General features: G+C 54.4%; 1 protein-coding gene across 1 annotated transcript; it reads left to right on the top strand.

Moving 5' to 3' along the window:
• The first annotated feature begins 967 nt into the window (after positions 1 to 967).
• Positions 968 to 11,286, top strand: LOC142821625 (zinc finger protein RFP-like). Its single transcript, XM_075913184.2, has 7 exons — positions 968 to 1,441; positions 4,368 to 4,463; positions 4,884 to 5,114; positions 5,420 to 5,442; positions 6,160 to 6,275; positions 9,288 to 9,347; positions 10,244 to 11,286. The coding sequence occupies exons 1-7, from the start codon at positions 1,025 to 1,027 to the stop codon at positions 10,753 to 10,755; spliced, it is 1,455 nt and encodes a 484-aa protein (XP_075769299.2). The 5' UTR covers positions 968 to 1,024; the 3' UTR covers positions 10,756 to 11,286.

Below are 11,286 nucleotides of genomic sequence, written 5' to 3'. Positions count from 1 at the left end.
CACAGCCCTCCCTGTGAGCCCACCACACTCCCTCCGAACCTCGCACTTCATCCCATGGGGCTTTGACAGAAGTGTCCTGGGCTCTCACTGGGAGATCCCTGTTCTGTTCATTTCCTCTGGGGCACCTGCATAGGGCACTGGGCAGACAGGACACTGGGCTGGAGGGGCTTTTGATCTGACCCAGCCTGGTCACTTCTATTGACACTGAGGCTCCTTTAGAATGAGCCAGAGCAGCCTTAGCACACATCAGAATCGGGCCCCTGAAACATGGATTCCAGCTGGAATAAGTGTTTGGCCTGAGAATTGGATGTCACTGGGCTTGAAGGGAGCAGATGCCAGCGAACCTTGATTTCACTGTCCACTCACAAACCCAGGAAAAAAATCTTTCCATTCATAGTAACTGAAAGTTACACACACGCCCAGAAAGAACTGAGGCAGCTTGAAAACTTCTTAGAGTTCAAGGACTTGAATTAGTCTGTCTTGGGAGTCACACTGACAATTTGTGGTTTAATAATAAAGATTGTACTGTTTGAATCTCAGTGTCTGTCACTGAATAGTTACTGTCTGAGCTGAGTATTGCCTGCCCCTCCCCCTAGCATTTCCCACTGCTGTGAAAATTGAACATGGTAAAACTGTGCAACCCAGAGCATGTAACTAGATACATATAAATACTCAACTATTACTTTGTGTGTCCACATCAAACACAATGAATTCTGCATAAGCCTCACTCTGGCTCCTTACATGCACAGTTCTGGGAGCTGATCAGCCCAGCCTGGTGGATTCTGGGAAACGTGATGCCCCAGGACCCTCCACACCAGCCCAGGGGTGGGTGCCAGGGCCAGAGCCCTAGTGGGACATTGCTCACCAAAGCCTCCAGTGCTGTGTTGTCCTCATTGGCTCCTTCCAATCCAGCAAACAGCCTTAGTCAGCTCCAGGGAGGGGCACAGCCAGTTGTAGCTGGAGACAGGGCAAAGGCTGAGCTCAGGAAATTGAAACTAATTCTGTTCCCCAGCCCAGAGGAGCCATGGCTGCAGCGAGCCCGGTGAAAAGCCTGCAGGAGGAAGCGACCTGTCCCCTCTGCCTGGAGTATTTCAAGGACCCGGTGGTTACAGCCTGTGGGCACAATTTCTGCCGCACCTGCCTCAGCCGGTGCTGGGAGGGTCCCAACCCAGCCGCCTCCTGCCTGCAGTGCAGGGACTCGGTGCAGCAGGGCCCCCTCCGGCCCAACAGGCAGCTGGCAAACATGGTAGAACTAGTCAAACAGCTGAGCCTGCAGGCAGTGAAAGGGGCGGGCAGGGACGGGGTGTGTGAGGAGCATCAGGAGGCGCTGAAGCTGTTTTGTGAGGAGGATCAAGCCCCCATCTGCGTGATCTGCAGAGAGTCCCGGGCTCACCGCGCGCACACGGTGCTGCCCATAGCGGAGGCTGCCCAGGAGTACAAGGTAGGGAACTGCTGCCCTGTCTGCTGGGAATTACTCTGGGTTTTAGTCACTGGCTAATTTCCCTGACTCTTCCTGGAAGAAAAGAAATGCTCTGGTCAGGGGGCAACTGAGGCAACAGAGCAAGTCCTTAAAGACACCGACTGAGGGAAATTTCTCTGAGATGCTCAGCAGAATCCCCAGTTCCTTGGGGAAATGAGGGGCCGTTACCCAATGGGAGGGGTATGGGTCAGCAGCAGGCTGGCTATGGGACTGTGCTGCCTTCAGACTGGAGAAGGGGGGTTACAAGCGGCTGTTGCTACAGATTTATTGCTAGAATTTATTGTTACTTGTATTTGCATCACAGTCGCCCTGACAGATCCCACGTGAGATCCGGGCTCTGCACAAAACCCAGCCGGGGACAATCCCTGCCCTGAGCAGTTTACAATCTAGGAAGACAAAATGTGGAGAGGGAAATTGAGGCACAAAGGCTCAGGAGTCACTCAGTGAGTGAGTGGCAGAGTTCAGCATGGAACCCCAGTTTCTCCAGACCGAGTCCATGAGTTTAACCACTAGGCCATATTGCTTTCTCAACTGCAGTGATGAAATGTGTGAGTTAGGAGGGAAAGACGCCTTGCTATGGGCCCAGGCCCAGCAGGGAGAGGCGGTTTCCCACTGGGATGCTGAACTCCTGGGCTGCTCCATGAGGGGTTAAACTCAGATGCTGCAGCCGACACTAGATGAGGTCACAGGGCTGGATGCTGCGTGGGATCTGGAGCGCCTTGAGTCCACCCACAGCACCACTCCAGGCAGCACAGGGTTATGGCAGGCACCACTGGGATCAGACTGGGATGGAACAAAACTACCCCCAGGCGGGAGCTGCCCGGTGCCAGTCTGACCTGTGCCAGTGGGTAGCTGGGCACGGACCAGCCAGCGAGGTTCTGTTAGTCCCACCAGGCAACCTGTGGGAATCTCCCAGAATGCACTGCTGCCGGGAGCTGTACCAGGGACTGGGGCAGCAGGTACCTGCCCAGAGGGCATTGCTCTAAAAAGGGTTTAGGGCAGTGCTGGGGCAAACCTGAACCCTACTTACTACAAATCAACCTATTTAATTACGGGGGCCACTGAAGCATCCCCAGAGCACAGGACATGCTCACGTCTACCTGCCCAGGCCCACCCTCAACGCTTGGTTGGCCTCTGTGGGCCTGTCCCTGCCTCTGTCAGACCATCCCCACCTACGTCATTCTGTGTGGAGGTGCCACCCCCTCCTGCCCCCACCCTCACAGGTGTCCTGCTGCAGTCTCAGTCTCCTCCTGTCCCTTTCTCACCAGACAAAGCCACGGCCTGGGCTGAGTCCCCTCCGGGCAGGAACAGAGCCCCACAGAACTGGGACTGTGCAGCGTAAAGCCTGACAAATGGCCTTGTGACGGGCTGGTCCCGTCACCCTTGCTGAGCCCAGGCAAGTGCTGGCTATGTTGCCGCGCATGCATGGTAAGCCGGCGGCTGCTTTTAAGTGCGGCACCGGCACACCTGGGGGTGGGGGTGTGCCTGCGGGGAGCAGAGCGGGGCAGAAGAGGCCGAGGCATTGGGAGGATGGGGGCAACCCACCAGAGGCAGAAGAGGGCACCACAGGAACACGGCAGGAGAGCCAGGGCAGCCGAACCCACAATCGTCCTGCTCCGTCCCCAAGAAGACAGAGGGCACGCAGGAGGCGGCGACATGGAGCCAGAGCCAGAACCGGAGGGGGCCAAGGCTGTAAAGGCTCAGCGAAGGGGCACCAGCCAGGAGGCGAGCGGAAGTCGCCCGAATCCCGAGGAACCCCCACGGCCGGAAGAGGTGACTAGCCCCCTCCTCCGAACAGAGCGCTGGGACGCGACGACACCTAGATCCATGGAGCAAAGGGCACCCAACATCGCCGAAACAGCCTGTAGTAGAGGTAGGAAAGGGGCCCGGATAGAGGAGCACCTGTAGGAGGAGCGACTTCCAGCAGTAGCCCTGAGAAGGGCGGCAAGGAACAGACATTTAGGACCTCGCCAGCCAGGTAAAGGCCGGACATCGTACCCTTCTGGTCCTGAGGAAGAGAAGACGCTCAGGAGTACAGGAGAGCCCAAGCACCCCTACACCACGCCCGTAGTGTGGGAGGCGATCCGCCCACAGGAGGATTGGCGAGAGATAGACTTTGGGGACAGGGACTGAGAACTCAATGGGCCCTGGGTGAAAGCGGGAGGATTCTGGTCATATCGGGGCCACCCCGATATAGGGGAACCCAGCATGCCCTACAGGCCTAGAGCAAACCGTCAGTGGGCAGGGGAGAGCCCCTCCGTGAACTTAACGCGAGCCTGCCCTGCCCCACAATCCTCCGGGGCTAAGAGGGTAGGGGGGGTGGTCGACCCCTGACAGGCCTCCTCAGGCCCTCAGACGGGGGAAGGGAGGGAGACAGAAGAGCCTGGTGATCTGCCCAGGGGCCCATTGACGTTGCTCTGCTGAGCCTCCCTACAACTAATGGGCTGGCCCTGGGGCCAAGCCTAGCTGTGTCCAACCAGCGCAGCCCCCAGAGCTGAGCTCCCAGCCCCTGTTTAAGCCGTGGTGGCTCTTGGGATTGGCGTCTCTTAGCTATTTCAATCCCCTCACACAGAGATGTGTTGATTCACCCCCAGTGCGAGTCAGGGCCGGTTCTGGGCTGCGCTGCCAATTGTTTCACACACACCAACAACGCGCGCTGATAACTGAGCTCTCTCTCGAACTACTAAACAGACTCAACCTGCCTCGGTAACAGACAGATTCTGACACACTCCCAGGATGTATTAATAAGGTTTCATCTGCTTGGGGGCCCTGATGTCACACAGCGACTGGGACCAACAGTCACTGGGGCTGTGGGTGGGAAAACGCCCCGTTCCCCACCCCTCTCAGCCTCACAATGAAACCTCCCGGCTCATTTCTGTTTCCTCAGGGGAAAATCCAGGCCCATTTGAAGACTCTGCGGGAAGAGAGAGAAAAGCTGCTGGGATGGAAAGCGACGGGGGAGGGGAGAAGTCAGGAGTATCTGGTAGGTGCCTGTGGCTATGGACCGGCAGGGGGAGGTCTGAATGTTGGGCAGCAGCTCAGGAGAGATTCAAATGCTGCCCAGCTGATTAGCAGAATGTTCACAGCTACATTTTGTTTCAACTGGTGGTGCACATTTACATGCCTTGGTGAACACTGAAAAATGTATTCCACACATGGATGGAGAAGATTAAAGAGAACACTGATGCTGAGATCTGTCCCCTGCAGCTCTGGGTGTGATTTTCCAGAACCCAAGAATAACAGAACTTGCTACCCATGGCAGGCAGGGAACCGTCCCTTTTAGAGGGACACATGGGCCAAACAGGAAACTGAGGGATGCCTCAGTCTAGTTCCCAGAGATGGTATTACAGGTTCTCAGGCTCTGCCCATGCCCCTGACCAGCCCTTTCCCTGTTTTCACACAGAAACAGACACAAGCTGAGAGGAAGAAGATTGTGGCAGAGTTTCAGCAGCTGCGGCAGTTCCTGGAGGAACAAGAGCGACTCCTGCTGGCCCAGCTGGAGCAGTTGGATGAGGAAACTGGGAGGCTCCAGACTGACACTGTCAGGAAACTCTCTGTGCAGATTTCCCATCTCAGTGAGCAGATCGGTGAGCTGGAGGGGACGTGTCAGAAGTCAGCAAGTGAATTCCTGCAGGTGAGACTGAGGGAGAAACATCCCAGCTCCCCACACAGGGAAGGGAGGCTCCTGAATCACAAGTGATGGAGTCCAGCTGTCAGATCTGGGTGTAACTCAGCGGGTGCGTTGCTGCCATGTGAGTGACTGTTGTGCTTTGCAGAGTCACAGGCACAGACCTATTAGAGATGGCAAAGCCCCATTTGCTTAGGGGATCCATGGCCCTGGAGCCAGGGCAGGGCCTCTCTTCCCATGTTTGCAAAATCCCTTTCCTGGGTCCTGTGTGTCTCGATAGGGGCTGAGATTCTTTTCTCTCTCCCCTCTAGGATGTCAGAAGCACCTTGAGCAGGTAGGTGTCTCTCACTCCCCTCACACTGCACAGCGCAGGGATAGAGCTTGGAGCTGATGTTGGCACCACATTTCCCCAGGGCCCTGCAGCCAGATGTGAGGGGTTGGTCACAGGCTGGGCACAAATCTCTGATCAGCGTCAGCCTGCGGCTCTCCCCTGGCCCAGCAGACTCTGGAATTCTCCATTGAGGGCACAGTCTGAGCTCAAGTGTCTCCTGGAGCTGTCACCTCCCTGGGGACTGGCTGCCTCAGGGCTGTGGGGTGGGACATGGGCCTGTCACTGCTGGGCACTGGGCACAGTCAGCCCAGGGCAGCAGGGACCCAGAGTCTGTCCCACCCGAGGGCTGTTTGGAGACCTGTGGGAATGGGCTGGGGAGGGGGGAGCTGGTGTCTCAGTCTAGTCCCTAGTGGGCAGATTCCTACAGCCCTTCCCCTGGGAACCTCCTGCCCCTCAGCGCCTGGAGGCCAAGGGGTGAGTTGGCCGTGGAGACTCAGTTCCCCTTTTGTGCCCCAGCTGGTCTCCCCAGGCCAGAGCTGCAGGCTGTTAATGGACCTTTGAGGGGACGTTGCAGGGCCAAGGGCTGCGCTGCCCCTGCTCTTGGACTGGGAGAACTGGAGGATTCGAACTCCAGGCCCAGCAGAGCAGCGACTCACTGGCCAGAGCTGGAGAACTGAGTCACTCGGTGCAGTGTCCCCATGTGACGTTGTCTCTTCCCAGGTGTGAGATGGGGCCGTTCCAGCCACCAGAGGAGATTTCTCTTGAACTGGGCGAGCGAGTCAGAGGTTTCTCCCAGATAACAACTGCGCTGTCGGAGATGCTGAGGCAGTTCACAGGTACCGAGAATGGATGGGGGAGGGGAAAGTGAGTGAAGTATCTGAGCCCAGGGTAAGAGACCGATGCTGGTCATTTGGTTCCTCGTTAGATGAAGTTTCTGTTGAATTGTGAGGTGAGAATGGCACCCACTTGCCGTCCCAGACACTCAGGTGATTCATTGAACCTTATTTGTTCCAAAAGCCACTTTGTAATAACAGCAACTGTTAGAGCACAAAATGGCCAACACAGACAGACAAACGCACAGCTCCGTGCTGCTCTCTGCAGAGACGCTGAGTATACAGACCCCATGGATCACAGGTAGAGCCAGGAGTTCACACACTCTGAACCTTCTGCTCGTGTCAAAGGGACCCAAGTGGGTGAAGTTACTTTGAGGCCAAAATCTTTGCAGGATCTGGGCCTAGGCTGTGACAAATGTCAGGAAGTGAATGAGCCAAACCCAGTGAAGGCTTCAGGGTGGGGGTGAGGGGATGTTGAGGAGAAAGCGAATCTCTTCACAGACTGTCCTGGGCTGGCTGTGAGGCTGCAGGGACGTTGGTTCCTTTGCTGGGAGATGAACAAGTTTTCTCTCTCCTCCTTATGACACCCTTTTAGATATCTGAAAACTGCTATCATGTCCCCCCTCAATCTTCTCTTTTCTAAACTAAACAAACCCAATTCCTTCAGTCTTCCCTCATAGGTCATGTTCTCTAGACCTTTAATCATTCTCGTTGCTCTTCTCTGGACCCTCTCCAATTTCTCCACATCCTTCTTGAAATGCGGTGCCCAGAACTGGACACAATACTCCAATTGAGGCCTAACCAGCGCAGAGTAGAGCGGAACAATGACTTCTCGTGTCTTGCTCACAACACACTTGTTAATGCATCCCAGAATCATGTTTGCTTTCTTTGCAACAGCATCACACTGCTGACCCATATTCAACTTGTGGTCCACTCTAACCCCTAGATTGCTTTCTGCCGTACTCCTTCCCAGACAGTCGCTTCCCATTCTGTATGTATGAAATTGATTGTTCCTTCCTAAGTGGAGCACTTTGCATTTGTCTTTATTAAACTTCATCCTATTTACGTCAGACCATTTCTCCAGTTTGTCCAGGTCATTTTGAATTATGACCCTATCCTCCAGATTAGTCGCAACCCCTCCCAGCTTGGTATCATCTGCAAACTTAATAAGTGTACTTTCTATACCAATATCTAAATCGTTTATGAAAATATTGAACAGAGCCGGTCCCAAAACGGACCCCTGCGGATCCCCACTTGTTATGCCTTTCCAGCAGGATTGTGAACCATTAATAACAACTCTCTGAATACGGTTATCCAGCTACTTATGCACCCACCTTATAGTAGCCCCAACTAAGTTGTATTTACCTAGTCTATTTATAAGACTATCATGCGAGACCGTATCAAACACCTTAGTAAAGTCTAGGTATACCACATCCACCGCTTCTCCCTTATCCGCAAGACTCATTATCCTATTAAAGAAAGCTATCAGATTGGTTTGACATGATTTGTTCTTTACAAATCCATGCTGGCTGTTCCCTATCACCTTGCCACTTTCCAAGTGTTTACAGATGATTTCCTTAATTACTTGCTCCATTATCTTCCCTGGCACAGAAGTTAAATTAACTGGTCTGTAGTTTCCTGGGTTGTTCTTATTTCCCTTTTCATAGATGGGCACTAGATTTGCCCTTTTCCAGTCCTCTGGAATCTCTCCTGTCTCCCATGATTTTCCAAAGATGATAGCTAGAGGCTCAGATACCTCCTCTATCAGCTCCTTGAGTATTCTAGGATGCATTTCATCAGCCCTGGTGACTTGCAGGCATCTAACTTTTCTAGGTGGTTTTTAACTTGTTCTTTTTTATTTTACCTTCTAAAACTACCCCCTTCCCACTAGCATTCATTATGTTAGGCATTCCTACAGACTTCTCGGTGAAGACCGAAACAAATAAATCATTGAGCATCTCTGCCATTTCCAAGTTTCCTGTTACTGTTTTTCCCTCCTCACTGACCAGTGGGCCTACCCTCTCCTTGGTCTTCCTCTTGCTTCTAATGTATTTATAAAAAGTCTTCTTGTTTCCCTTTATTCCGGTAGCTAGTTTGAGCTCATTCTGTGCCTTTGTCTTTCTAATCTTGCCCCTGCATTCCTGTGCTGTTTGCCTATATTCATCCTTTGTAATTTGTCCTACTTTCCATTTTTTATATGACTCCTTTTTTATTTTTAGATCATGCAAGATCTTGTGGTTAAGCCAAGGTGGTCCTTTCTGACACATCGGAATAGTTTGCTTTTGGGCCCTTAACAATGTCCCTTTGAAAAACTGCCAACTCTCCTCAGTTGTTTTTCCCTTCAGTCTCGATTCCCATGGGACCTTACCTATCAGCTCTCTGAGCTTACCAAAATCCGCCTTCCTGAAATCCATTGTCTCTATTTTGCTGTTTTCCCTTCTACCCTTCCTTAGAATTGTGAACTCTGTGATTTCATGATCACTTTCACCCAAGCTGCTTTCCACTTTCAAATTCTCAACCAGTTCCTCCCTATTTGTTAGGATCAAATCTAGAACAGCTTCCCCCCAGTAGCTTTTTCAACCTTCTGAAATAAAAAGTTGTCTCCAATGCAGTCCAAGAACGTATTGGATAGTCTGTGTCTTGCAGTGTTATTTTCCCAACATATATCTGGATAGTTGAAGTCCCCCATCACCAGCAAATCTTGGGCTTTGGATGATTTTGTTAGTTGTTTAAAAAAAGCCTCATTCACTTCTTCCACCTGGGTAGGTGGCCTGTAGTAGACTCCTAGCATGACATCACCTTTGTTTTTAATCCCTTTTAGCCTGACCCAGAGACTCTCAACACTTCCGTCTCCTATGTCCATCTCCACCTCACTCCAAGTGTGTTCATTTTTAATGTATAAGGCAACACCTCCTCCCTTTTTTCCCTGCCTAACCTTCCTGAGCAAGCTGTACCCTTCCATACAAACATTCCAATCATGTGTTTTTGCGCCTCCCTTCTCCCTTCCCCCACCAGATACTCTGCCTTCTGCACTGGAGAGAGCAAGAGGAAAGTCCCTGGGAGCTTTCAAACCAGGTGAGGTTTCAAGTGGAGACTGAAAACATCTTCCTGAGTTTGTAGCTCAAGTCACCAAACAAACCTGCAGTGACCACGACAGGCAGAGCCCCAAACCTGCCCACTGAGTGGTGAGGAGCCCCAGGGGCACTGGAGCAGAAGGACGAGGGGCCGTGTCCTGCCCCTTTAAGAAATGGGATGGTCGGACCCCCCACTTCTCACTATGGGCGCAGTTTGCAGGCAGGGGGCTTTGCAGGCAGGGGCTGCACTTTGTGTCGGGGCAGCTGATCAGCGCAGCCCCTCCTTGGGCACCAGCCTCTGCCCTGTGCTGCCCTTCCCAGTGACCCCACCCCAGATCCCCTTCCCCAGAGGCCCTGCCCCCGGCCAGGCCAGAAGCCAGAGCTGGGCTCCCCCCATTGAGTCCGGCTGCCCTGAGGAGCCCTGGGCCCTCCACTGCTCTGGGGGTGACTAATGCCCAGGCCCTGCTCTCTGGGGCGAGGCGGCTCTTCCCCCACGCTGCCCCCTCCCCTCTGTGCCCTGGGCGGGGGGTGGAGGCTGCAGCAGGGGAGGGAGTTTCCCTCTGGGGGTTAAAGCTGGAACCCGCCTCCTCTTCCCGCCCTCCCCCCACTGGACCCTCCTGCTCTGGGCCTGGCCCTGGGGGGTGGAGCAGCCCGAGCTGGGGGGGCAGGAGGCTGCAGCCTCTGCACACAAATAAGAAGCTGATGAAGCGGGTCCCATTGCCCAGGCTGAGGTGCTGCAGTGACAGCTCGGCTCAGTCTCAGGGCCCAGGGCAGAGGCAGCTCCCTAGGGCCCAGGCCTGTCCCAGCCACAACAGGGCTGCTGGGGAGGGTGAAAAATGGCCCCAGCCGCCCCCAGGGCTGAGCTCTGCCCCTCACGCCCTGATTCTCTCTCCCCAGTGACTGTGACTCTGGATCCAGACACGGCTCATTCCCGACTCGTCCTGTCTGAGGACGGGAAACATGTGAGATGGGAACCTATACGGCAGCCACTGCCCGACAACCCGGAGAGATTTGACTCTGTGTCCTGTGTGCTGGGCCGTGAGGGGTTCACCTCGGGGAGACATTGCTGGGAGGTGGAGGTGGGGGATGAGCGAGACTGGGCTGTGGGGGTGGCCAGAGAGTCTGTGAGCAGGAAGGGAGGGATCAGCCGTAGCCCTGAGGGGGGGATCTGGGCTGTGCAGTGGTTGGGGCGTCAGTTCCGGGCTCTCACCTCCCCTGTGACCTCCCTGCCACTGAGCTCCCCCCACAGGATCCAGGTTTGTCTGGACTGTGACCGGGGGCAGGTGACATTTATTGATGCTGGAACCGAGGCCCCGATCTTCACTTTCCCACCGGGCTCCCTCCCTGGGGAGAGAATCCGACCCTGGCTCTGGGTGGGGATGGGATCCCAGCTCAGCCTGCGCCCCTGAAATCAGCCTCTCTGGCCTCAGACATGCCGGTCTCTGTGACCCTGGAAGAATCCCATGTACCCAGCCCCAGACTCCTCATCTCTATGATGCCTTAAAGCTCCTCCCCTCCCTCCCTCCAGCCCCAGAGATGGGAGGGATAAGAAGACACCCTAGGAGGGGCAGAGGTTTGGGCTGGGCAGGGGTAGATCTAACAGCTGGGGCTGGAGACAGGCAGAGGCTCTGCAGCCACCCTCTGTACTCATCTAGGAGCTGGGCCTGTTGCTGGGCCCTTTTGGGCACAGTACTGCTACAGTGCCAGGAGATGCAGGCATCTGCCTTAGCACCCCCGCCTATCACCCTGCAGAAACAAGTCCCAATGCCTGACATTCCTCGAACCAGTACTGGGTTGTGAGCTGCCGTTTGAAACCCACTGATCTAGGCAGCCCTTTGCCTCTAGCAAATTCTCCTGGTGCTGCAGGCCCTGGGTTGTAGCAGCGTCCCTTGTGCAACAGTGCAGAGAAAGGTGAACATTAAACTCTGGTGCCAAATGAA

The sequence above is a fragment of the Pelodiscus sinensis genome, chromosome 19, assembly GCF_052426305.1.
Source record: "Pelodiscus sinensis isolate ZL-2025 chromosome 19, ASM5242630v1, whole genome shotgun sequence".
In the NCBI taxonomy this organism is placed as follows: Eukaryota; Metazoa; Chordata; order Testudines; family Trionychidae; genus Pelodiscus; species Pelodiscus sinensis.
Note: the sequence above shows the minus strand (reverse complement) of the source record. Positions and strands in the feature narration are given on the sequence as shown.

Coding starts and splice junctions, on each gene's coding strand:
- LOC142821625 (XM_075913184.2), top strand. CDS start 1,025: ATGGCTGCAGCGAGCCCGGTGAAAAGCCTGCAGGAGGAAGCGACCTGT. Junction 4,464..4,883: donor GGAGAAGTCAGGAGTATCTG/GTAGGTGCCTGT, acceptor GTTTTCACACAG/AAACAGACACAAGCTGAGAG. Junction 9,348..10,243: donor CCTGGGAGCTTTCAAACCAG/GTGAGGTTTCAA, acceptor CTCTCTCCCCAG/TGACTGTGACTCTGGATCCA.